Consider the following 27,847-nt stretch of genomic DNA (forward strand, 5'->3'; position numbering starts at 1 on the left):
TTTTTTTTTTTTTTTGTCGGTCGTGGGGCTTGAACTCGGCCTGGGCGCTGTCCCTCAGCTCTTCAGCTCAAGGCGAGCGCTCTACCACTTGAGCTACAGCACCACTTCCGGTTTTCTGGTGGTTTATTGGAGATAAGAGTCTCACAGTCTCTCCTGCTCGGGCTGGCTTTGAACCGCGATCCTCAGATCTCAGCCTCCTGAGTAGCTAGGATTACAGGCGTGAGCCACCAGCGCCTGGCTAAGTAATATGTTTTGAAAAATTGGTAAATATGAGTCTTTTGTTTTTGTTCTTTTTCTATATGTGTATATGTATATATATTTTTTATTTTTATTTTTATTTTTTTTTTTGTCGGTCATGGGGCTTGAATTCTGGGCCCGAGTGCTGTCCCTCAGCTCTTCAGCTCAAGGCTAGCATTCTACCACTTGAACTACAGCACCACTTCCAGTTTTCTGGTGGTTTATTAGAGATAAGAGTCTCAGACTTTTCCTGCCCGGGCTGGCTTTGAACTGAGATCCTCAGATCTCAGCCTCCTGAACAGCTAGGATTATAGGCGTGAGCCATTGGCCCCCGGCTCAATATTGTTTTTGTTGTTGTTGTTGTTTGTTGATCATGGGCTTGAACTCCGGGCCTGGCACTGTCCCTGAGCTCTTCATCTCAAGGCAAGTGCTCTACCATTTGAGCCACAGCGCCACTTCCGGCTTTTTTTTTTCTGCTTATGTGGTGCTGAGGAATTGAACCCAGGGCCTCATGCATGCAAGGCAAGCCCTCTACCACTGAGCCACCTTCCCAGCCCCGTGTTATTGTTTTTATTTTATAAGATTTTTTTTCTCCTTGGTTAGATTTATTCCTAAACATTTTATTTCTTTGTGTGTGTGTGTGCATGTATGCCAGTACTCAGGCTTGAACTCAGGGCTTTGTGCTCTTTCTTGGCTTTTTCTGCGTGAGGCTGGTGTTCTATCACTTGAGCCATATCTCTACTTTAGGCTCTTTGCTGGTTATTTGGAGATGAGAGTCTCACAAACTTTTCTTTTCTTTTCTTTTCTTTTTTTTTGGGTCCAGTTGTGGGCCTGAACTCTGGGCCTGGGCGCTGTCCCTTAGCTCTTCAGCTCAAGGCTAACGCTCTACCACTTGAACCACAGCGCCACTTCTGGCTTTTTTTTTCTGCTTATGTGGTGCTGAGGAATCGAACCCAGGGCCTCATGCATGCAAGGCAAGCGCTCTACCACTGAGCCACCTTCCCAGCCCCATCTCACAAACTTTTCTGTCTATGCTGGCTTCAAAACTTGATCCTCAGTTCTCAGCTCTTTTGAGTAGCTTGAGTTATAGGTGTGAGCCACAAGGACCAAGCTCATTTCATACTTTCTTATACTTTTATCTATGGATTTATTTTCATTTTCTTTTGGGATTGTTAGTGCATGGAAATAATTGATTTTTCTGTGGTGATTTTGTATTGTGTGCCTTTGCTGAACTCATTTATTGTAGCAGTGTCCTTTTGTAGAATCTTTATGAGTTTTTATGTGTATGTAAGACCAGATCATTCATAAACAATTTTACTTCTTTCCTTTCTGATTTGAATGCTTCCTCACCCCTAATTACTCATATAAGTGACAAGAACAGCTGTCTTTACCTCATTCCTAATCTTATGTTGTGGTAGTTTCCTTCTGTTCCTAGTCAGGAAAGACGTTGAATTTTGCTCTTTGGCTTCAGATGGGGTAGTCATGTGATTTTTACTTTCTACTCTATTAATGAGATGAAATACATGGATTGATTTTCTGTTTTTGAATTTTCTTAATTGTTATTATAAGAGGGATTAGTTAGATAAAGAGTACTTTTTCTTTTCTTTTTTTTTTTTCCCCTGCTCTCTCCCAGATGGATGACTTTCTTGGGTTATATTCCAGGAATAAGCCCCACCTGATATATGTAGTACTTTTTTTTGTTCATGGTAGGGCTTGAACTGTGGGCCTGGGTGCTTTCCCTGAGCTCTTCAGCTCAAGGTGAATACTCTACCACTTGAGCCACAGTGCCACTTCTGGTTTTCAGAGTGGTTTACTGGAGATAAGAGTCTCATGTATTTTTCTGCCTGGGCTGCCTTTGAACCATGATTCTCAGATCTCAGCCTCCTGAGTAGTTAGGATTACAGGCGTGAGCCACGGCACCCAACTTTGTATAGTACTTTTAATATGTTCAGCTCAGCTTTCTGGTATTTCATTGATGATTTGTTTTCTTTTCTTTCTTCCTTCCTTCCTTTCTTTTTTTTTAGTGTTGGTACTGGAGCTTGAAATCAGGGCCTGGGTGCTGTCCCTGAACTTTTTTGCTGAAGGCTAGTTCTCTACCACTTGAGCTACAGCTTCACTTCTGGCTTTTGGGTGCTTAATTGGAGATAGGAATCTTGTGGACTTTTTTTTTTTTGTCAGTCGTGGGGCTTGAACTCCAGGCTTGGGTGCTGTCCCTGCGCTCAAGGCGATCGCTCTGCCGTTTAAGCCACAGCGCCACTTCCTCTTGTGGACTTTCTTTCCTGGGCTGGCCCTGGAAGTGTGATTCACAGCTCTCAGTCTCCTGAGGAGCTAGGATTATAGTTGTGAGTCACCTCTCCCAGCTTATTGGTGATTTTTGCCTCAGCACTCGCCAGGAATATTGGCTGCAGTGTCTTTTCTTTTCTTTTTATCTTTGTTAGTCATGGGGCTTGAACTCAGGTACTGAGCACTGTCTCTGAGCTGCTTTTTTTGGTACTAGTCTGTGATTTTTAAAAAAATATTTGGCTTTTGTGCTGAAATTTTTAGTTTCTAGTAACCTGATATAGTTACTTTATTCTACTCTATATGTTACTAGGCCTGATATAATTACTTTCTCCTACTCTGTATGTTACTAGATTCTAAACTGTAAAATCCCTGTTGTTACCAAAATGGAATCTATTGAATATGGTTGATTCCCCTTGGGAAATTAGTATTTCAAGTTCACTTGAACTAAACCTTTGCCTGTGTGGAAAGTTAGGTCTGTTTTTAATTTTTTTAATTTTTAATATTTTATTGTTGTAAAAGCGATGTAGAGGGATTATAGTTACATAAGTCAGGTAATAAGCACATTTCTTTTTAGACAGTGTCACCCCTTCCCTCCCTGTTTTTCCCTCAGCTGCACCCACAAGTTGTATAGTTCATTTTTAACATAGTGTCGAGTGATTACCACTGCTGCATTTGTTCACTCTGTTTTTAATAGTTAAGAATTGTTTTAACTAGGCATAGTGGCTGCATGCCTGGAATCTCAACTCAGGAAGCTGAGGCAGGCTGGCTATATAACAAGACCTTGTCTGAAAAAATGTTTCAAGCCAGGTGCCCGTGGCCCATGCCTGTAATCCTAGCTACTCAGGAGGCTGAGATCTGAGGATTGTGGTTTGAAGCCAAGCCTGGGCAGGAAAGTCTGTGAGTCTCTTTTATCTCCAATAAAAACTACTAAGAAAAAGTTGGGACTGGCACAGTGGTTCAAGTGGTAGAGTACTAGCCTTGAGCAAAAGAAGCCCAGAGACAGCAGCACCCAGGCCCAGAGTTCAAGCCCCAGGATGGACCAAAAAACAACAACCAAAAAGTATTTTTAAAACTTTTATTCAATGTGTAAATGCACACAAGTGCAATCCAGAACTACTCAGCTTGTCTGCTTTCCCTTCATTCCTCTGCCTCCCTGCCACCCGCCATTTTCCTTCCTCTTCTGTTGTAATTTATCTTTCCTGTCTACAGACTTTTGGAATAGGGAGAAAATATTTTTGGCACAAAATGGGTATGCATAAATGAACAAATGTAGACTTTACGACAGAGCTGATCATCCACGTCTCTGTTGGAAGTGATGGCCACCAATGTTCAATTCTGTCGCTTCTCCAGTCCATCCAAAATAATGGTGTGTCCACAACAGTCTCTTAGCTTTAGGCATGATCACAGCCTGGCTATAATCACCAGAAATACTTCTCCAGCATTTCTTTCCTTTCTCTTTGATCTATGAACTGAGGGGACTGAGAAGCCCATGGCTTACAACCCCCCGACCCCCTTCGCTCCTTCCTGTCCCCTAGCCTCTGTCCCTCTTCCCTTAGCTTTGGGTGCTAGTGAAGAAGGGATTGGGGCATCTGCCACCCTGCAGGTGACTAGCTCGTGTCAGGAATTATCCAGGTCCTTGGTCTCTGGGATGAATTGGAAGGGTCTATAGTGTGCTGGGGATGGAGACCTATGGAGTAGGTTGGTATCAGAGTTTTCTGGAATGATCCAAAGAATAGCTGCCTCCATGAAATCAGCATGACCTGTGATCTGATATCACTGAACTGTTACTATTTCTTTGTGAGACTCAAGAAATGTACATAAGCAATGTAAATACAAATATTTTTACTCCTGAGAGTCAGGAAAGTTGGGGATTTTCATGTTACTTGGTGATGTGAATATTATGGTACGTATGGTATGTTTGATGTGTTGTTTTTCTTTTTCTTTTTACAAGATGCTTATTTACCACTGAAATAAATAATTTAAAAAATCACACTTGTCAGTATTAGATCCTTGATGTATATTTTGGTCCAAGGATGTTTCATTTCTATTACTGTTTTTGTTTCCAGCATTGCTTGCATTGTATGTGTATATATATATATGGGGGCCCTGAAAAGGTGTGAGTTTTGTTTTGCTTGGATTCCTTTTTGATTTGAGTAAAACCTGTGACCTCATGCCTTGTAAGTAATAATGCTTCCATACCCCTGCAAGTGTGAAATAAAATTATCTTTCTTCAGTATTCCATTCCAGTGCCAATTCATTTAGAAGAGAGAGAATTTGTTAGGCCCTGGCTACTCACTCCTGTGATCTTGGCTACTCAGGAGGTTGGGAACTGAGGATTGCAGCTCAAAGCCAGCTCAGGTGAGAAAAGTCCTTGAGACTCTTTATCTCCAATTAACTAGCAGAAAGCCAGAAGTGGAGTTATGGCTCAATGTATGGCTCAGAATTTGCACACAAGGGAAATTGGGATATTTGTGTTTTAGTGTAATTTAAAAAAAAATTCTGAAGGCAGCTTCCTTCCCTCCCCCCATTTCTTCTGATTTTCTTTCTCCTACTCTCCCTAACCCTTTTTTTTTCTCAGTCGTGGGTTTTAACTCAGGGCCTGGGTGCTGTCCCTGAGTGGATTTTGGTCAAGGCTAATGCTCTACCACTTTAAGCCACAGCACCACTTCGAGGTTTCTGGTAGTTAATTGGAGATAAGAGTCTCATGGACTTGCCTGCCTAGGCTGGCTTTGAACTATGATCCTCAGATCTCAGCCTCCTGAGTAGCTAGGATTACAGGCATGAGCCACTTGTGCCCAGCTTCCTACCCCATTTCTTAATCATCTTCTGTCAATGGTGCTACAGCTCAGGAAGTTCAAAATGAAGCTGACACTTCAGGTAGAATCTTCTCAGAGGAGATTTTGAATTCAGTTTTGTTGTTGTTGTTCAGCACCAGGAATGGATCTTGGACCTGATGCTTTTGTTCACTGACTGATGCTCTCCCAACGGGGCCACACCTCTAACCCCATCACTTTGAATTCATAAGGTAGATTGTCCTTGTTCACATTGGCTGTGATGTTCGTTTGCAAGCTGCACCCTAGATGAACCTCCTCTGGAGCTGATCTACTACTCCCCCCCTTGCTTATTTTCTGCATTTCAGTTTCAGAGACTCATCCCTGCTCATGTGAGCCAAATAATGTAGTGTCCTTTGTTGTTGGTCAAGCAAGACAGTCCATTAACGTCCTAAGAGACAGAGCTAGTCACGATATGGAGTTGGACAGCGAGAATAGCCCTGAGACAAGAAAGAATGAGTACATTACTGTCCTACTTTTGATCAAACTGCCTTTGATCCTTTGTAGCCATAGGGTTGAAACAAGATTAGAACATTCCCACCAGACCAAGTATTAGAGACTGAGTTATCTTACCTGCTCAGTAACAATTGAACACTAACCAAGTTTGCTGCCACAAGAACTGTAGTTGGCTAATTAAGTTGCCTACCCTCATCCACCACAATTAGTTTGGGCCACACACCATATATGAATGAAGATATAATGGGAATGACTTTTAAATATTTATTGAAAGACACACCAACAGCTACTATTCCCAGAGTGTGATCATGCTTCAGATTGATTTTGGGTGGGAAGGTAAGGGCAGGAAGTTTTGGAAATTACCACTTGATCCCGAAAGGCTCTTACACACAGAGAGGGTTCTGCTGGCTGTTAATTAGAACTATCCCAATTGGTACTCAGGACCAGGGAAATAACCACAGAGTGCTCCTCTGACTTACTAGATTTACTATGTGAAGGACTTGGGTCAAGATTCCCATAATCCCCTGGCCACTGTAAAAGCAGTGGAATGATAGCATTGTATAGCCCTGGTATTAGTGTCAGCTCATAACCAGTAGCCTTCGGAAGGCCTGAGGTGCCTCTTAGGACACAAGTACCCTATGTTTAAGGGACTTAGGGATTGGGGAATATTCATTATGTAGCTGGGATGGCATTGTAGAGACCTTCCTCATCCAGTTGGCTGTATGTCAGAGATCTGGTCCAAAGCTGGAACTAAATGAGGGCATTACAGTTTTCCATTGCAGTGGCTGACATCAGCCTTTTACTCAGAAGTTTTCATTCATTCATTCATTCATCTAGTTGGTACTGGGGGCTTGAACTCAGAGCCTTACACTCTAGCTTGGCTTCTACAACTACACTTCTGGCTTTTTGGTGGTTAATTGGAGATGAGGGTCTCAGAGACTTTTCTGCATGGGCTGACTTTGAACTGCGATCCTCAGATCTCAGCCTCCTGAGTAGGTGGGATTCTAGATGTGAGCCAGATTTTTTTTTAAATTTTGTTAAACACACTAAGCAACAGCCCCGCCAATTGCCTGAACATCTCACCATGCTGGATGCTATGGTTTATGGCCCATTCCATAAGATCGCTATTGGCTGCCACTGCCCCTGACCCCCCACCCTCCAGTCATGGGGCTTAAACTCTGGGCCTGGGCGCTGTCCCTCATCTCCTCAGCTCAAGGCTAGCACTCTACCACTTGAGCCACAGCACCACTTCCAGTTTTCTGGTGGTTCATTGGAGATAAAGAGTCTCACAGACTTTCCTGCTTGGGTTGGTTTTGAACTGTGATCTTCAGATCTCAGCCTCCTGAGTAGCTAGGATTACAGGCATAAGCCACCAGCACCCAGCTTGGGCCTTCTTGATCCTTGTGTCCACCAGCTTTAATGGGTATAGTGGTCCCTCCTTGATAATGCAAAGATGTTCTCATCCCCAGTGATAACCAGGGACCCACAGAGCCTTTCTCATGAACATGTTCCTTATCAAAAGGAACATAGTCTTATCTCCTGAGAGCTTCCATATATGTTGATGGAAGCCAGCCAGTTCATGATCCTTATGAGTTAGCAGCGACTAAAGAGAGCTGTTGACACCTCGGCACTTCTCTGTCCTGCCTGGACCTCTCAGCCCAGCATAGGTGAGGGACTTGGTATTTGTTTTGGAGCACCAGTTTAGGCCCTTCCTGGTACCACTTACCTTAACCTGGGTTCCTCTGGAAACAATATGAACCAGAGGTTCAGCATGCAGGAGGCTTGTAAAGGCATTCAAGAGGGGAAGAAAGGGAAAAGCTTGTATAAATAAACCTCTGTAACATAGCAGTCACTGGAGACAACAGATGATTCTGCCAGAACCTTCCTGAAAAGATAGAAGGTAGTGGCATGCCCTTTATGTCCCCAAATGGCTAAGGGCTGCACCTAGAGGCCTGCACTCCAGCAACCCTGGCCTCTGCGCTCAGCACATCCTTCTGGTGTAGGGACAGGAAGGCAAGAAGACCTGAGTTTGAGGTGAGACTGCAGAACCAGGTATGCTGAGCTTATGTGTGTACATGTATACGCTACTGCACTGGTTGATATTCCTTGGGACCATATTGATAACATCAGTTTACTTGCCTTCTTTCCTTCCCTCCCTCCCTCTCCATTCCTCCCTCCCTTCCTTTCTCCCTCCCTCCCTTCCTTTCTTTCTTTCTTCCTTCCTTCCTTCCTCTTTCTCTCTCTCTCTCTTTCTCTCTCTCTCTTTCTCTCTCTCTCTCTCTCTCTTTCTTTCTTTCTGTTGTGGGGCTTGAACTCAGGGGCCTGGACACTGTCCCTGAGCTTTTCACTCAAGGTTAGCACTCTACCACTTTGAGCCACAGCCCCACTTTGGTTTTCTGGTGGTTAACTGGAGATAGGAGTCTCACAGACTTTCCTCCCAGGCTGGCTTTGAACTGTGATCCTCAGCTCTCAGCCTCCTGAGTAACTAGGATTACAGGTGCAAGCCACCAGTACCCAACATAACATGAATTTTCAATTTTTTTCAGGCTTTTACTAGGAAAAAAATCAGACTAGTTTGAAAGAGGCTATGATTCAGATTCTACCACTAGGGCTAGGAAGGTGACTCAGTGGTAGAGTGCTTGCCTTGCATGCATGAGGCCCTGGGTTCCATTCCTCAGCACCACATAAGCAGAAAAAGCTGGAAGTGGTGCTGTGGCTCATGTGGTAGAGCGCTAGCCTTGAGCTGAAGAGCTGAGGGACAATGCCTAGGCTCAGAGTTCAGGTCCCATGGCCAACCAAAAAATAAACAAAAAGACTCCACCACTACCATTATTATTTAAAAAAAAATTAATTTCGAAGTAACTTGTAGACCTTAGTGTTCACTTCCCACCCAAATGCTTCAGCATGCATTATAGAGATTAATATTTGTAGCTCTTTTTTGTTCTTATTGTAGGGCAACATTTACATGCACAAATCTAAAGTGGACAACTTGATGAACTTTAACAGGTGCCTATATCTACAGAATCCAAAAGCCTCATCCAATGATAGACTAATACCAGTGTTAAGAAAGTTTTTTTTTTTTTTTTAGTTGGTTGTGAGGCCTGAACTCTGGGCCTGGGTATTGTCCCTTAGCTCTTCAGTCAAGGCTAGCGCTCTACCACTTAAGCCACAGTGCCATTTCTGGCTTTTTCTGCTTATGTGGTGCTGAGGAATTGAACTCAGGGCCTCATGCATGCAAGGCAAGCACTCTACCACTGAGCCACCTTCCCAGGCAATACCTGCAGCCTTTACACTCTCCTTAGAGTTCATGTGTTGGAAAATTTATCCCCAGTGCAACAGTGCTGAGAGGTAGGATCTTTACGATCTTTAGTTTTATTATAATGAGAACAGATTCCTTATCCTAAGTCTGGTTTTGTTATAAGTGAGTTTGTCTCTCCCTGTCTATGTGTTGACTTTTTTTTTTTTTGGTCAGTTGTGGGGCTTGAACTCTGAGCCTGGGTGCTGTCCCTCAGCTCGTCAGCTCAAGGCGAGCGCTCTACCGCTTGAGCCACAGCGCCACTTCTGGTTTTCTGGTAGTTTATTGGAGATAAGAGTTTCAACAGACTTTCCTGCCCAGGCTGGCTTTGAAACATGATCCTCAGATCTCAGCCTCCTGAGTAGCTAGGATTACAGCCTTCTGTGTTGACTTTTGCACTCACGGCTGTCATTCTGCCCCTTGAGCCACACCTCCAATCCAGCTTTATTGCTGATTAATTGGAGATGAGTCTCAAACACTTCTACCTGGGCTGTCATCAAACCGTGATCCTTAGATCTCAGCCTCCTGAGTAGCTAGGATTACAGGTGTGAGTCTCTGGCACCTGGCTGTCTCTCCTGTTTCCTTCTTTCCAGACACTCTTTATCCCTCCAGCTTTTCTATGAGATAACACAGCATGAACACCCTTCCACATGCAGGCCCCAGAATCTAGGGCTTCTTTTTTTTTTTTTTAAGCTCTTTTTCTTTTTTGTGCCAGTAGGACTTGATCACAGGGCTTGGACACTATCCTTTAGCTTTTTTGCTCAATGTTAGTGCTCTACCGCTTGAACCACTGCTCCACCTCTGGCATTTTGGTGGTTAATTGGAGATAAACATCTCACTGAGTTTCCTGTCCAGGCTGGCTTTCAAACCATCTCAGCTTCCCGAGCTGGGATTATATAACAGTGCCCAGCTGTTATATAAATTGTTACAGAATTAATGCTGATTCTTTGAATACTATCTATGTCTTGTGTCCTTTGTCGGATTTTTCTTAAAATGAATGTTGGTTTTGTTTTTAAAACATTTTGTCAGAATCAGGATCCAAGCCAGGTTCATGTCTTAGGTTGTTGTTTTACTTAAGTTCTTTATTTTCTAGTAATACTCTATTTATATTATTGTTTTAATACTACCGCTTTGTTGGAGCAGCTGGATCATCGAACTTTAGAACATCCCACATCTTGTGTTTAACTCACTGGTTTTTTGTTTGTTTGTTTATTTTATCGGGGGCTTGAACTCAGGGCCTTGCATTCTTACTTGGTGTCTTCCTTTTTCTGCTTACGGCTGACACTTGAGCCACAGCACCACTTCTAGCTTTTTTCTGTGATTAGAGTCTCACAGACTTTCCTGCCCAGGCTGGCTTCAAACCCTGATCCTCAGATCTCAGCCTTTTGATTTTTTTTTTTTTTTTTTTTGGGGTCCGGTCGTGGGGCCTGAACTCTGGGCCTGGGCGCTGTCCCTCAGCTCTTCAGCTCAAGGCTAGCGCTCTACCACTTGAGCCACAGCGCCACTTCAGGCTTTTTTCTTTTTGCTTATGTGGTGCTGAGGAATTGACCCCAGGGCCTTGAGCATACAAGGCAAGCGCTCTACCACTGAGCCACCTTCCCAGCCCGATCTCAGCCTTTTGAGTAGCTAGGATTATAGGCATGAGCCACCAGCATCCAGCTGTCTATCTGTCTATATGCCTCTGAGTCCTTCCCCTCTCATATTTCCCCCATAAGGCCAGTAGGTACTTGTTAATCCCTGTTAAATTAATCCCTGTGCCTTGTATCTAAACCACCACCCAGTCTTGTGGGTTCCATTTTCTGCCCTCTGTCTACCTGGTATCACTAGCTGCTTCTTCTTTGTTCCTTCAGGAAAACACCAGAATATCAAACACTGAAAACACCTGTCATTCTTAAGTTCTCTACACACTTGGCATCAAGTTTAGCCTCTTGAACCTGAACTTGAGGGTCCATTTCTTCCAGCCCCGCCTGCTACCTCCGCAGCTGTGGTGTTTTATCTGCAATGCAGTCCTGTACTCCTTGTCAGCAATTCCGCCCTGGTGTTGCCAGGCCTTCCACAGTTTGTCCTTTCCACTCTGCTGATTCTTGCATTCTAGGATTTGGCTTAGACCAATGTTCCTTGCCTGCATATTGTATAATTGGGGAGCTTTAAGAAATACAGTGCCTGGGCACTGGTGACTCATCACCACCGAAAACCCGAGTGTCAGGAAAAGCCTGACGGCTGTTTTTTTGTTTGTTTGTTTTTTGGGGTCCGGTGGTGGGGCCTGAACTCTGGGTCTGGGTGCTGTCCCTCAGCTCTTCAGCTCAAGGCTAGTGCTCTACTACTTGAGCCACAGTGCCACTTCCAGCTTTTTTCTTTTTGCTTATGTGGTGCTGAGGAATCGAACCCAGGGCCTCAGGCATGCAAGGCAAATGCTCTACCACTGAGCCACCTTCCCAGCCCCTGACTACTGTTTTTAAAAGCTGTTGCATGGATGGGTGCCTGTAACCCTATCTATTGGGAGGCTGATATCTGAGATTTCAAAGTAAGTCTGGGCAGAGCTGGGTGAGGGAAGGCAGTTGAAGGCCCACCTGTGTAAGAGGAAGGACCTCAGTGGAGCCAGAGATAATGCTAGATGGTGGCTGATAGTGGAATCTGACTTTGACATATAATAGGCACTATTCAAATGACCCAAACAGCTCAAACATCTCTCTAACACTTGTATACTAGCAAGTACCTACTATACTAGCAAGTACCACATGTGTGGTTCCTCTGAAACACAGATGTGGCACAGCCCCCTGATAGTTATGTCTATCACAGAAGATACCTAGGGACTTACAGTGAAGCCTGGCTAGTAAGGTAAGGGATAGAGCACCAAGAAAATGGGATGAAGGAGTTGGGGGAGAGGACAGTTGCCCAGAAGAAAGGCACTCCAACTGTGGTTCTCATCTGTGGCCTCAGAAATACGTGCATCGGGTTGTTAGTTTTTTTTGGGGGGGGGGTGGAGTGGGGGGCAATTCTTACTGAATTCAGGGTCTTGACACTGTCCCTTGGATTTTTTGCTCAAGGTTATCCTTCTAGCACTTGAGCCACAGCTTCGCTTCTGGATTTTTGGTGATTAATTGGAGTTAAAAGTCATAATTATATGCCTCCATCAGAAAGAATGACATTGCCCCATTTGTTAGGAAATGGAAAAACTTGGAAAAAATTATATTAAGTGAAGTAAGCCAGGCCCAAAGAAACATAGGTCCCATGGTTTCCCTTATTTGCAATATCTAGTATATGTATGAGTCAAGCGGAAAAGGTCAGATAATGTGATGTTAGGAAAATGAACCCTTAGATATGTATTTTAATGTTTTTTTCTTTCATGCATTTGTTTCTAACGCATTTATAAGATTATCTCTTTGTTGCTTTGTATGTCCCTCCCCCACAGTATAACCCCTACTTTCACTATATTTGATGTCAGTATAACTTGTAGAGGAGATGGGGAAAAACAAGTCGTTTAAGGATACAGGTGGACCTGTTGCAACAATGAGAAGTACAAGTTGTCATGTTGAAAACAAGCTTTACGACGTTGGTTTGCGGGGGGGGGGGGGGGGGGGGGGGGGGGGGGGGGGGAGGCGGGGAGGATTGGAGATTGGGTTGGGAGGTGGGGAGGGAGGCTGGGAAGGGATGTGAAGGGTAAACAAAGGAGGAGGCTGCAATGCTTGATAAGAAATGTACGCATTATCCTGCCCATGTAATTGTAACCCCTCTGTATAGTGTGTTCACACAAAAAGAATAAATTTTAAAAAAAGTCATAATTAGGCACCTGTGGCGCACACCTATAATCTTAGCTACTTGGTAGGCTAAGATCTGAGGATCGTGGTTTGAAGCCAGCCAGGAAGGAAATTCTTATGAGACTCTTATCTCCAAACAGCCAGAAGTGGAGATTTGGTGTAAGTGATAGAGTGCTAGCCTGAGCAAAAAATGTTCAGGACAGTGCCCAGGCCCCGAATTCAAGCCCCAGGACTGGCACAAAAGAGCCTTATGGATTTTCCTGCCCAGACTGGCTTCAAACTATGATCTTCAGATCTCAGCCTTCTGAGTAGCTAGGATTATTGGCCTGAGTCCCAGCATTTTAAGAAGAGAGGCAGGGACAGGGAATGTGGTTTAGTGGTAGAGTGCTTGCCTAGCATGCAGGAAGCCCTGGGTTCAATTCTTCAGTGCTACAGAAACAAAAATCTGGGAGTGGCACTGTGGCTCAAGTGGTGCTGTGGCTTGAGCAAAAGAAGCTCAGGGACAGTGCCCAGGCTCTGAGTTCAAGCCCCAGGACTGGCAAGAAAAAAAGAGAGAGAGGCAGAAGGATCACAAGTTTCAGACTTTCCTGGGCTGCTTAGAAATTATAGACCAATTATAGGATGAAACCTTGTCTCAAAACAAAACAAAAAGCTGGACACCGGTGGCTCATGCCTGTAATCCTAGCTACTTAAGAGGCTGAGATCTCAGGATGGCAGTTCAAAACCAACTCGGGCTAGAAACTCCCTGAGACTCTTATCTCCCGATTAACCACCAGAAAACCGGAAGTGGTGCTGTGGCTCAAGTGGTAGAGTGCTAGCCTTGCATGCATGAGGCCCTGAGTTCGGGTCCTCAGCACCACATAAGCAGAAAAAGCTGGAAGTGGTGCTATGACTCAAGTAGTAGAGCACCAGCCCTGAGCTGAAGAGCTGAGGGACAGTGGCCAGGCCCAGAGTTGAGGCCCCACGACCGACAAAAAAAATAAAAATAAAAATAAAGAAAGTGCCAATGATCAAAAGCTCAAGGCCTGACACCCATACACAAAAATTATTTTGTTTATTTTGGGTTAGCTTTTTGTTTTTGTTTTGGTCATGGGAGAATTGAACTCTGGGCCTGGGCGTTATCCCTTAGCTCTTCAGCTCAAGGCTAGTGTCTACCACTATGGCCAAAGCACCACTTCCGGTTTTCTGGTAGTTTATTGGAGATAAGAGTCTCACAGACTTTCCTGCCTGGCCTGGCTTTGAACCACGATCCTCAGATCTCAGCCTTTGGAGTAGCTAGGATTATAGGTGTGAGCCACCAGCACCTGGCTTGGGTTAGCTTTTATTGCATGTTATCCATTTGCCTCTGTGCACTCTGAACTATTTGCCTTCAATTCAGGCCACATGTGATCTAGTATTCATAGTGCTTCGGTATATGGTTTCAAGGGTAACACCCAATGGGTTGTCTACCATGGACTAGTACTGTGACCTTTGTTTGAGCTGGAGAACACTGGTCACATGGTTTCTTGTACCGGGTTGTGTGGATACCTGTTGCCTGTTGTTACCTTTTTTATCCACTAGGGTGCAGTGTTGCACCAGCCTCTCTGGTCTTTTCTATCTTACAGCCTAGCATTTTAGTTCCTCAGGTGATTCCCAAACTATGTTTCTACTCTTACATTCCAACCCAGTGGAGACATCCATACAATGTAACCACATATATGCAACAAAAGTTTCATAAAGTAAAACTTTGCTATATACTCTATAAGCTTTTCTATTCTCTCTTTTCAAAAAGATGCTGATCACTGCCTTAATTCAGTTCATTACTAACAAATTGGATTACAGCCTATAACTTGGAAAAAAGAATGTTGCCTTAAAATTCCTTTAGGCTGCCAGGCGCCAGTGGCTCACGCCTGTACCTAGCTACTCAGGAGGCTGAAATCTGAGGATTGTGGTTCAAAGCCAACCTGGGCAGGAACGTCTGTGAGACTCTTATCTCCAATAAACCACTCAGAAAATGGAAGTGGCATGGTGGCTCAAGTGGTAGAGCTTGCACCTTGAGCTAAAGAGCTGAGGGACAGTGCCCAGGTCCAGAGTTCACACCCCATGACCAACAAAAAATAAAAAATAAAAATAAAAAAATTCCTCTCCAGATCTAGGGTTGGATAGTTAGGGATGAGATGTAGGAATAGAAAGGAAACATGGTTGCTATGGGGTTCAGAGAAGCAGCTAGGAATGGAGCTTTTATTCCATTTCTTTTTGCTCTGTATTAGAATTTTCTGAATGGGTTCTGGTGATCCCACTGACACTAATATTGAGCTCATCCAAGTGCTCAGATGTGTGTGGTTTTGTTCCCAGTCTCCATGAGCAGCACAATGGAATGTGGTCTCAGCCTGTTTGACCAGTACTCTCTGAGGGTTTAGAGCTATGGAATCCTGCACTGGGATTGCCCTGGTGACTCAGTTACCTGAGTTCACACAGGGTGGTCCTGACTTAGCTTAGCAGTAGTTTGTTTGATAGACCAGAAAACCATGCATTAATGATGGGAATGAGCAGGCAGGGAGTCGCCTGCAGCTCTGAAGAAGATGGAAGTTCTCATTTGTCTCCATCCTTGCTTTATAGAATACCTCCCGGACATTTGAGGTAGACTACGATCAGGACTGCTTCCTCAAGGATGGCAAGCCATTCCGCTATATCTCAGGAAGCATCCACTACTTCCGAGTGCCTCGCTTCTACTGGATGGACCGGCTGCTGAAGATGAAGATGGCCGGGCTGAATGCCATCCAGACGTAAGTACAACACTCAGTGCCCACTGGGGACTGAGTGTCTTGGAAAACAGTACAGCTGCATTTCTCAGAGCAGCTGTTTCGTTGCTCAGGAATGGGGAAGTAGGCGCCAGTGGCCTTCTGGGAGGTGTTTGGAATGAACTTGATTAGACCTGCATTCAGATAATTTGCCACTTTTTCCAGTCTTGAGTTTTGTCACCAGAAATCATGAAATACCAGCTTAAAAAGATAAAGGTGGAAACTAGGCGGAGGACACAGAAACAGAGGGAAACAGAGAAAAACAGGCAACAGTGGGACCCATCAGCTGCACTGGTCATTAATCAAAAGGAATTAAGCAACTCAGTGGCAGTGATGGGAGGGAGGGAATGAGAGGGAAAGAGGGACCAACTGACACTAAGCAAAAAAGAAAGAAATGTCCATATCACCCAATGTGGAAGAATAGCTGTATTGTCAAAGCTCATAGAATTCACAAACTTTATAGACCATGATACAGACAATTTGCCCCATGAAAGTTAGAAATTTGGGGGGGGAAAAAAAAGGTAAAAGTGGGCTGGGCTTTGTGGTACTTATTTGTAATCCCAGCTAGGCAGGTAGTAGAATCACCATTTGAGGCTTACCCAATCAAAACTGGAGACCTTATTGAATATCAATTAAAAGGCTGGGCATGTGGCTCAAGTAGAGTAAGCCCCAAAGCCCAGAGTTTAATCCTCAGTATAATCAATCAGTCAGTCAATCAATCAATAAAGGCAAGTGATAGCACTTTGAGGTACCATGCTCCTTACGTCCCATTTCTCTAAGGTAGGCTGGAAAAATTCAAGTTCCCCCAAGGTCATATCTTTGGGCAAGGGTCCGGCTAGGATTGGAGTGTAGGGGAGTTTGTAGGCAGCCATAGTTTCTCTTGGCTCTTACAACTTAAGTCTTGTGCTTAGGTAGATTTCTGAACCCATATGCCTTCTTGGTTTGCTGGGGGTGACTATATATGCCCATGCTATAAGTCAACCCAGTCATCCTAACCTTGTCTCCTCTATTTTGTTGGTTTTGGCAGAACTGATATGGATGGCCAATAACTATTCAAGTATCAAAAGTATAACAACCTCAGATGTTTCAATGCTGTTCTGGTTCTATGGGAGGAGCAAACCCAAGTTCCCCCTTAAGTCGTTTATACATGAGTTCTAGTAGGTTTGAGGGAGCCCTGAAATCCTGACACTGGAGAAAAACTCAGGCCAAGGTCATCAAAGTGATTTTCATGCTAGAACTGGCTGGCCCCATGTTTGTGTTTGCTTCCTGAGATAGCTGGAAGTATTGGCAGAAATGTTGGCTATTTTTACCTCCTCCATGCTAATTCCTGACAAAATCATTTGTGTATGTATAGGGGTTGAGGGATTTGTTCATTTATTGACAGGATATTACTATGGAGCTCAGGCTGACCTCAAACTTGCAGGTTTCCTGCCTCCACTCCCAAGTGCTAGAATCATTGGTTTATTTCTACTTTTGTTAAAGTTTATTTTTAGTGGTACTAGGGGTTGACCTCAGGGCCTCCTACTTGTGAGGCAAGTTGTGAAGTTGTTTTTTTTTTGGTCGGTCGTGGGGCCTGAACTCTGGGCCTGGGCGCTGTCCCTCAGCTCTTCAGCTCAAGGCTAGCACTCTACCACATGAGCCATAGCACCACTTCCCGCTTTTTCTACTTATGTGGTGCTGAGGAATGGAACCCAGGGCCTCATGCATGCAAGGCAAGCATTCTACCACTGAGCCAGCCCCAAGTTATGAAGTTTTTATCTTTTTTTTTTTTTTTAACCATGGAGCTTGAACTCAGGTGAACTCAGGGCTTGGGTGCTATCCCTGAGCTTTTTTTTTTGGGGGGGTCAGTTGTGGGGCCTGGACTCCAGACCTGGGCACTGTCCTTCAGCTCAAGGCTAGCGCTCTACCACTTGAGCCACAGAACCACTTCTGATGTTTTCTGCTTATGTGGTGCTGAGGAATGGAACCCAGGGCCTCATGCATGCAAGGCAAGCACTCAACCACTGAGCTACCTTTCCAGTCCCCATGAGCTTATTGTTTTACTCAAGGCTAGTGCTCTACCACGTGAGCTACAGCGCCACTTCAGATAAGAGTCTCTTGGACTTTCCTGCCAGGGCTAGCTTTGAACAGCAATTCTCAGATCTTAGCCTCCTGAGTAATTAGGATAATAGGTGTGAGCCACCAACACCTGGTGAAGTTTTATCTCTTTAAATATACCTCTTACTAGTTTAGCAAGCTACTTGCTATATATGCTTTACACAGGCATATATAACATTTCTATAATGGGAATTAGTGTTCATGTTATTCTGGTTTTTGCTTTATATTTACATTGTTTAAACAAAATAATTATCATTGTTCCCCCCCCCCCCTTTCTGTCACACAGTTTCTGTAAAGATTGTTGTTATAGGGGGCTGCGAATGTGGCTCAATATTAGAGCATAATCAAGTCCTAGTTTTGAGGAACTCAAAAGTGTGGCTTAAATAATAAAGCACTCACTGTGAGCTCAAGGCTTAAATTCAAGCCCCAGTACTGGAACACACACCCACAAAGGCAGTACTGGGACCCACACATATAGGGGAGGGAAAAAAAAAAAAAAAGGCCTGGCTTTGATCCCCAGCACTGCAAATAAACAAAAATGGTTTTACTTATAATGGAGGCAACTAGCTAATGGTAAAGCCAAATTGAAGGAGAACTTGAGGAAGAGATGTTTATAGATTGAGCCAAGAAAGTAGAGCTGAAATTAAATATCTTGGGAGATTAAACTGATAAATATAGTACCATAAAAGGTGAGGTTGCTGGGCTACTCAGGAGGCTGAGGTCTGAAGATCAGAGTTCAAAGCCAGCCCAGCAGACAAATCCAAGAGACTCTTCAATTAACCAGTAAGAAACCACAAGTAGAGCTGTGGCTCAAGTGACAGCACCAGCCTGGAGTGAAGGGAAACACCTCCAGGGAACAGATTGGGGCTTGGGAAAGCATCAGGGCCCCAAATTCAATCCCTAGTACTAGAAAACACACACACACACACACACACACACACACACACACACACACACACAGGTGATATTTGATATTCCTTTTGGAATTGTCTTTTCTATACAGCAGTAGCCATTTGACACCCTTATAAGGTAATAACAAGTATAAATGAATCCATAACTTGCCTTAATCAGTACTTACTAGTTACATTATTTCCCCCAGAGAATAAAAGAAGTCTTAGTAATAATCTTGAATAATCTCCAGAACAATACTGAGAAGAAATAAACAGTCAGCCTTTGACCTTATTTCCAAGTTCTGGGTTATATTCCTCAAAGCCCTCCCCTTCTTCACCCTTTTGTCCTAAGAAGATCTCTTCCCCTTCCTTCTTTCTCACCCCTGCCAACTATCTGCAGACGGGCTGTGTGTGTCTTCACAGGTATGTGCCCTGGAACTTTCATGAGCCCCAGCAAGGACACTACCAGTTTTCTGGAGATCATGATGTGGAGTATTTTCTTCAGCTAGCTCACAAGCTGGAACTGCTAGTCATCCTGAGGCCGGGGCCCTACATCTGTGCAGAGTGGGACATGGTGAGTGTGGCGGGCTGGCAGGCAGGCACCTGGGCAAAGTCAACTAGAGTAGTCTAAATAAGACTGTAGAGCCAGGTGCAGTGGCTCACATGTGTAATCCTAGCCACTCAACAGGCTGAGCACTGAGGATAGCAGTTCAAAGCCAGAAATGTTCATGAGACTCTTACTCCATATTAGCCAGCAAAAATCCAGAAATAGAGCTATGGCTCAAGTGGTAAAGCACAGGCCTTGAGTAGAGAAAGCTAAGGGACAGTGCCCAGTCCCTGAGTTCAAGCCCTAGTTCCAGCATGCATGCACATGTACACACACACACACACACACACACACACACACACATGCGTGCGCACGTGCGTGTGTGCACACACACACGCACACACATGGCAGCTAATGATGTCTGTTCTTTTTCACACAGGGCTGTGAAATGAGCTGGAGTCATCTACATAAAATAGCATTGAATCTCTAAATTAACAGCTGGGATCTTAGTTTTACTATGTTCCAATTTCCCAAAAGTTACAAACCAGACAGCTGAAATGTCTTTTCTCTGAAGCATACACTGCTAACAGTAATTTCAATCTTCTTTAAGCTCCTTTCACGAACATGACATGATAATAGCTTTCATCCCTTTTCTCTCTTCATAGGGGGGATTGCCTGCTTGGCTATTAGAGAAGGAATCTATTGTTCTCCGCTCTTCTGACCCAGGTAAGTCAGAGAGATCCTCAGAATTTATGAAATAATTAGACAGTTTAATAGAAGAAGCCAGATCATTTGAAAGCTGAGCTACTGTACAAGTACTTCTAAGAGCTTGGCAGAGTGAGTGTGAAATACCCTTCACCACACCACACCAGACATTGAAGATGTAGGAGATCGGCTTCCTTGCACCCCTTGGCCAGATCTTACAGATAGCCTGGTAACACTTTGAATTGGCATTGAACTCTGTGGTTGGCCCACTAATGATGCTCTTTCTCTTTTTACATATTCAATGTATGACACAGCCTGTGATACTTTGATAATCAAAATGCCATATGTACTTTCTAGATATAACTAGATTTCTTGGTAGCTGTAGTGTCTACTTATATACAGTGACAGTTGGATGACATTTATAAGACATTCTTACCTATTTATTCATTCAACCATTCATTCATGCATGCATGCCAGTACTGGGGCTTGAACTCAGGGCCTGGTACTCTTACTTAGTGGTTTTTTGGTCAGTCATGGGGCTTGAACTCAGGGCCTGGGTGCTGTCCCTGAGATTTCCTGTTCAAGGCTAGCACTCTACCACTTGAACCACAGTGCCATTTCGGGATTTTTCTGTTTATGTGGTACTAAGGAATGGAGGAACCCAGGGCTTCGTGCATGCTAGGCAAGCACTCTACCACTAAGCCACATTTCCAGCCCTCTTGCTTAGCTTTTTCACTCAAAGTTGGCACTTTTTTGGGGGGAGGGGGAGGTTGGTCGTGGGGCTTGAACTCTGGGTCTGGTCACTGTCCCTGAGCTCTTCAGCTCAAGGCCAGTGTTCTACCACTTCCTGTTTTCTGGTGGTTAATTGGAGATAAGAGTCTTATGGACTTTCCTGCCCTTGTTGGCTTTGAACCTCAATCCTCAGATCTCGGCCTCCTGAGTAGCTAGGATTACAGGCGTGAGCCACGGGCGCCCAGCTAAGGCTGAAACTCTTATTACTTGAGTCATGTCTTTACTTCTGGCTTTTTGCTGATTAATTGTAGATAAAAGTCTTTTGGATTTATCTGTCTATGCTGGCTTTGAACCAGGCTCAGCCAGGGCCAGTTCAGAAGAAGCATGAGCCACTGGCACTTGGTTTTTCTTATCTTTTTTAAATAGAGAGGGGCTTTGAAGGTGGCTCAGTGGTAAGTGCTTGCCTTGCATGCATGAGGCCCTGGGTTTGATCCGCAGCACCACATAGGCAGAAAAAGCCGGAAATGGCGCTGTGGCTCAAGCGGTAGAGTGCTAGTCTTGAGCTGAAGAGCTGAGGGACAGCGCCCAGGCCCAGAGCTCAGGCCCCATGACTGGCAAAAAAAAAAAAAAAAAGTGAGAGATTATTTTAGCTCTAAACCCACAGTCAGAAATTCCTATTTCAGGGGCTGGGAAGTGGGCTCAGTGGTAGAGCGCTTGCCTTGCATGCCTGAGGCCCTGGGTTCGATTCCTCAGCACCACATAAGCAAAAAGAAAAAACCCAGAAGTGGTGCTCTGGCTCAAGTGGTAGAGCACTAGCCTTGAGCTGAAGAGCTGAGGGACAGCGCCCAGGCCCAGAGTTCAGGCCCCACGACCGGACCCAAAAAAAAAAAAAAAGAAATTCCTATTTCACTGAATTGCTGTTTCTCTTGGGGATGGTGGAGATTATTGTAATAGTGGATAATATGAAGTTTATTCTATGGAAAATTAGTTCATTTTTTAAAATTAATTAATTAATTTTTTGGGGGGGGAGGTCCAGTCGTGGGGCCTGAACTCTGCGCCTGGGCACTGTCCCTCAGCTCTTCAACTCAAGGCTAGCGCTCTACCACTTGAGCCACAGCGCCACTTCCGGCTTTTTTCTTTTTGCTTATGTGGTGCTGAGGAATTGAACCCAGGGCCTCATGCGTGCAAGGCAAGCACTCTACCACTGAGCCACCTTCCCAGCCCCAGTTAGTTCATTTATACTATAAGTATTTTATTGTTTTACCTTTCTGGTTTGTATCTTAATATATTACTATACTAGTGCTCTCAAATGTATTACCTCTGTAGTCCTCATGATATCTTTATAAAACATACAGTTCTTATTCCCTTTTGTTAGTACAAATATGTAATTTAGTACAGCTTTTCGTGTTTTTGTTTTTGCAATCATAGATTGTGAATTTGAGGCCTGGGTTGTACTTGCTAGGGAGGAACTCTACCAATTGAGTCACTCTATCAGCTGCTTTTTGTGTGTGTTGGTTGGTTATTTATTTATTTATTTGGACACTTCTGGGGCTTGAACTCAGGGCCTAGGCACTGTCCCTAAGGGTGTTTTTTTGAGGAAGGGGGGAATGGGAGGCTCAAAGCTAGTGCTCTGGAGCCACAGCCCCACTTCTGACTTTTTGTAGTTTATTGGAGGTAAGACTTTTTGTAGTTTATTCAAGGACTTTGTTGTCTGGGCTGGCTTTGAATAGTGATCCTTAGATCTCAGCCTCTTGAGTAGGATTACAGGTATGAGCCATGTTATTTTTGAGGTAGAGTCTTACTTTGTGCCAGGGCCAGCCTAGATTGCAATAATTTTATTTGTGCTTACTATGTGGCTGGGAAGACAGGAATATGCTACCTTGTTTCCTAGCCATTGTGCTTCCCCTATAGCTGAAATGATGGGTCTGTGCCAATGTACTGGTTGCAAAGCCACTGATTGAGAAAAGGAGTCTCGTGCCTAGGTTGGCCTTAAATCTTGCTCCTCTCATTTCCTCTTCTCCAAGTAGTAAAGATTATAGCCTTGATCTCTCATGGCAACTGGAACTTAATCTTAGAAATAACAGAGAGGAGAACATAGCATTCAGTTTGTCTTCTCTTTGGTTAGCAACCATTACCTGTGCTCCTGGCTTTGTGTCCTCGGGCAAGGACAGGCATAGTAGGCCTTGTCCACTGAGGAGATCAACTGAACTACTATCTTGCAGGACAATATTGCTGATACTTTTCTTGGTCCGGTACATGCCCCATTTTAGAAAGTAGTTGTTGAATGTCTGGTATAACCTGGTCCTTGCTGCCAATCCGTGTGGGAGTCTGCAGTGAACTCTTTTTTTTTTTTTTTTTTTTAATCAGTTTGGGGTTTGAACTGGGCCTGGGCACTGTCCCTGAGATTTTTTTGTTCAAGGCTAGTTGCTCTACCACTTTGAACCATAGCCCCAGCTTCCAGTTTTCTGGTGGTTAATGGGACATAAGAATCCTGCAGACTTTCCTGTCCAGGCCGGCTTTGAACACGATTCTCAGATCTCAGGCTCCTGAGTAGCTAGGATTACAGGTGTGAGCCATTAGCACCCAGCTGCAGGTGAACTCTTGGTTCTGAAAGTATATTAAGGCGTCACACCAATCTTGTTTTCTAGATTACCTCAAAGCTGTGGATAAGTGGTTGGGAGTCCTTCTGCCTAAGATGAGGCCTCTTCTCTATCAGAATGGAGGACCGATTATAACAGTGCAGGTAAATGTGGAACTGAGCTAAGAGGTGGGTTTCCATCCCTCTATACCGCATACATGATAGATGTGGACACACACCGTGTCAGTCTGTTACTTGAAGAGGGGATGCTATGGATGATGCTTTTACTTAAATACTTTAATATATCATATTTTGATTTTTTTAATAAAAAGGGGGTTCAGCATGACATTTCCATAAATGCATACAAGAGAACTACCACCCGCCGCCTTTCTGTCACTCTCCTCTATCTCTCGCTCCTCTTAAAGTAATTTCAGCTGGTTTCATCATTTTATTCTCATACGCACAACTAAACTACTCTGACAGTGTTTGTCCTCTTTACTCTCTTCATTCGCCCTTCATGCTTCAGAAGCTGATTCCCTTCCCTCAGCAGAGCTGGTTTTCCTCTCATCATTCTTTTTTCTAGTATATACTAATTGTACCAAGAATTCTTCAGCTCAAGGCAAAGTGCTCTACCACTTAAGCCACAGCGCCACTTCTCATTTTCTGGTGGTTAATTAGAGATAAGAGTCGCACAGACTTTCCTGCCTGGGCTGGCTTTGAACTGCGATCCTCAGATCTCAGCCTCCTGAACAGCTAGGAATACAGGTGTGAGCCATTGATGCCAGGCTAAATTCCTTTATCAAATGAATAGCTGGCAAAGATACTCTTTCACTCTGTGGATTGTTTCTTGGCTTGGATAATTATTTCTTTTGCTGTGCAGAAGCATTTTAATTTGATGCAGTTCATTTTGTTCATTTTTGCTTTTATTTTCTGGGCAAGTAGAGTCTTAATATTCAGAAAATAATTACCTGTGCTTATTTGATCCAGAATTTTCCTGTAGTAATTTCAGAGTTTCGGATGTTACATTTAGATATTTGATCCATTTGGAGTTGATTTTTGTACAGGGCAAGAGATAAGGTTCTAGTTTCAATCTCCTGCATGTAGATAAGCACCATTTGTTAAAGAGGGTGTCTTTTCTCCAGTGTATGTTTTTGGCTCCTTTATTAAAAATTAGGTGGCTGAAGCTGTGTGTTTTTGTTTCTGGGTCTTCTGTTCCATTAATTTTCATATTTGTTTTTGTGCCAGTACCAGATTCTTTTTGTTATTATGGCTATATAGTATAATTTGAAGTCTGGTATTGTAATACCTCCTGTGTTGCTGAGGCTGAGATCTGAGGTTCACAATTTAAAGCCTGCCTGGGCAGGAAAATCCATGAGTACTAGCTTTGAGCTACAATGTGCAGGGACAGCAGCTAGGCCCTGAGTTCAAGACCCAGGACCAAAACACACACGCACACAAAGAGTTTGTGTCTTACTGTATTGCCCACTTGGCCCTTAGCTCCTGAGTTTGAGCACTGTCTGCCTCAACAGGAGGATCCTAAGTGGTTGGGACTACAGGAGTTCACTGCGATATCTTGTTCTTTTTTCTTTTCTTGTCGGTTGTGGGGCTTGAACTCTGGGTCTGGGCCCTGTCCCTGAGCAATTAGCTCAAGGCTAGTGCTCTACCACTTGAGCCACAGCACCACTTCCAGTTTTCTGGTGGTTAACTGGAGATAAGAGTCTCACAAATGTTCCTTCCCAGGCTGGCTTTGAACTTCAATCCTCAGATCTCAGCCTCCTAAGTAGCTAGGATTATAGGCATGAGCCACTGGCGCCCAGCTCTTCTAGTTCTTATAGTATACTTATTTAATGATATCCAGCTCTGTCCTGGATGCTGAAAACTGCTATTGGAAGAATTCAAGATGAAGTGATTTGGCCTCGCCCACCCAGTTGTCATTTGGCAGTCAGGATTTCATGCTATTTCTGTAGATCTCAGGGTCTCTTTCTCTCTCTCCTTTTTTTTTTTTTTGTCTGTTGTGGGGCTTGAACTCTGGGCTTGGGCACTGTCCCTTAGCTTTTTCACTCAAGGATAGCATTCTACCACTTGAGCCACACCTCCACTTTTGCCTTTATGGTGGGTAATTGGAGATAGGAATCTCACAGATTATCTTGCCCAGGCTAGCTTCAAACCACGATCTTCACATCTCAGCCTCCTGAGTATCAAGTATTACAGATGTGAGCCACTGACGCCGCACTTCCTGGTTCTTCATTGAAAAAGTTTGTTAAACACTAGAAAAATTGGTGTTCTTCTGAATCTCATTGTGACTTTTCTATGAGTCTTGCCTTTTTCTGTTTGTGTTCATTTTTTTCCCACTCTCAGCCCTAACATTTGCACAGCTCTATTTTTTTACTAATTGGCAGTGATGTAAAACTTGGGTTTGGTCGTCATTGCTTTGCTAGCTTTTTGAGGACTAAGCAGAGGCTAGGTACTATACAAAGGTCTTTTCCTGAATTGACTCAGTTAAACCTCATAACAACTCAGCAAAGTAGGTGTTACAACCTCTCCAGATGAGAAACTCTTGTACAGGTGGAGTCCCATGGACAGGAAGTGGCAGAGCTCAGATTTGCATGCAGCCAATAGAGACCTCTGATGCTTATGGCCATGACTTTAAGCTGTTTTTTTTTTGTTGTTGTTGTTTTTGTTTTCTGGTTTTTGGTGCCAGTCCTGGAGCTTGAACTTGGGCCCTGGACATTGGTCCTGAAGATTTCTTTAAAATATAATTTTATGGTTATTATTAAGATGTTGTACAGAGGGATTACCGTTTCACAATTCAGGTAATACATATTTCTCTTTTGGACACTATCACCCCTTCCTTCACTTTCCCCCAGGGTCTTCCTCCTGTTCCTGCCCACAAGATGCAGTTTCTACTTGGTGTATAATGAATATCTTTTTTTTTTTTTTTGTCAGGCGTGGGGCTTGAACTCTGGGGCTGGGCGCTGTCCCTCAGCTCTTCAGCTCAAGGCAAGCGCTCTACCACTTGAGCTACAGCACCACTTCTGGTTTTCTGGTGGTTTATTGGAGATAGGAGTCTCACGGTCTCTCCTGCCCGGGCTGGCTTTGAACCTCGATCCTCAGATCTCAGCCTAATGGGTAGCTAGGATTACAGGCGTGAGCCACCAGCGCCCGGCTATAATGAATATCTTGATTGCATTTGTTCACTATTCCTCCTCCCTTTTCTGTAACCCGCTTTCCCTTTGCTCCCCTCATAAGAAGCAGAAAAAAAAAAAACAAAACCCAACCCACCCATGTTTGTGTTTCCCGGAATTTGTTTCAATAGATAATATTTTATATGTTCAGGAACCTTTGGGTTCCTCTCCTACTGGTACCCTCTGTATGTAAATGCCTGGGGTCATGTTTAGGTTATCACATGTGTGCTGCTCATCTCTTTGAGTTTGGCTTACCCCACTCAACATGATTTGTTCTAGGTCCATCTGTTTCCCCATAAATGACAAAAATATTATTCTTTCTAATGGACGGCCCTGAGGTTTTCTTGCTCAAGGCTGCTCTGCCACTTGAGCCTCAGCTCTCCACTTCTGGCATTTTTTAATAGTTAATTAGAGATAAGACTTTCTGCCCAGCCTGGCTTCAAACTGTGGTCCTCATATCTCAGCCTCTTGAGTAGCTAGGATTACAGGCATGCTGCTGGGCTTTGTTTTGTAAATGTTTCTCTCCCTCCCCCCTTTTCTCTTCTTTTCTCTTGCCCCCTCTCTCCTTCTCTCCCTCTCTCCCTCCTCCCTTCTCTCTCTCCTCCTTTCTCCCCTCTCCTTTCTCCTCTCCTTATAATAAATAAATGTCCATGTATTCATTAGAAGCCACTTTTTGTTTGGTTGATAATAGATAAATATAATGAACAGGTAGGGTTATGGGAAGGAAACCAAGGCTGGTGGCAGAAAAGGACATAGGTATAGAGGCTCTGGCTCACTTGCTAGAATTGACCCTCAAATTTAGCTCTGAATTTCTTGGCAGTCAAATGATAAAGGACGGCATAGTCATTTATGTAGCTCTTAAAAGGGAGAGGAGGCGTGGAGAAAAGGAGGGAAAAAAGAACCTTACCAGAATTTGCAAAGCTTTTCTTAACTCGCATCTCAATGATTTCAAAGGAACTTTCATGAGACAAGGGTGTCAGCAAAAATTACCCAAGGTAGAGTTTTCTACTCTGTGTGTATCAAATACCTCCTTTTTATTTTTTAGTTTTTGGCTGGGTCATGGGCTTGGACTCAGGGCCTGGGCACGGTCCCTGGGCTTTTCTGCTCTACCACTTTGAGCCACAGTTCCACTTTTGGGTTTTTTGGTGGTTAATTGGGGATGAGTCTCATGGACTTTCCTGCCTGGGCTGGCTTTGAATCATGATCCTCATATCTCAGCCTCTTGAGGAGCTAGGATTATAGGCATGAGCCACCAGTGCCTGACTCTCCAACCCTTTTTACTTACAGTTTTTCCATTAGGGTCTTGCATATTTTCCTGGGTTGGCCCAGACTACAACCCTCCTATTTATGCCTACTCATGGGTGAAAGGTTCAGACCACCCACACCCACATCCAGATTTTTCTAACCTTTTCTACAGGCTAGCTTTTTTTGGGGGGAGGGGAGGGGGGGTCCAATCGTGGGGCCTGAACTCTG

At 44.1% G+C, this 27,847-nt stretch overlaps 1 protein-coding gene across 1 annotated transcript in view; it reads left to right on the forward strand.

The window, feature by feature from the left end:
- Positions 1–27,847, forward strand: part of Glb1 (galactosidase beta 1) — a 108,993-nt gene that overhangs the window by 9,114 nt on the left and 72,032 nt on the right. The window contains exons 2-5 of the mRNA XM_042666401.1: positions 15,459–15,625; positions 19,051–19,201; positions 19,840–19,900; positions 23,260–23,354. Of these exons, the coding sequence (XP_042522335.1) occupies positions 15,459–15,625; positions 19,051–19,201; positions 19,840–19,900; positions 23,260–23,354 (474 nt within the window). The remainder of the gene's footprint in view (positions 1–15,458; positions 15,626–19,050; positions 19,202–19,839; positions 19,901–23,259; positions 23,355–27,847) is intronic.

The sequence above is a fragment of the Dipodomys spectabilis genome, unplaced genomic scaffold, assembly GCF_019054845.1.
Source record: "Dipodomys spectabilis isolate Male_0828 unplaced genomic scaffold, ASM1905484v1 ptg000365l, whole genome shotgun sequence".
In the NCBI taxonomy this organism is placed as follows: Eukaryota; Metazoa; Chordata; class Mammalia; order Rodentia; family Heteromyidae; genus Dipodomys; species Dipodomys spectabilis.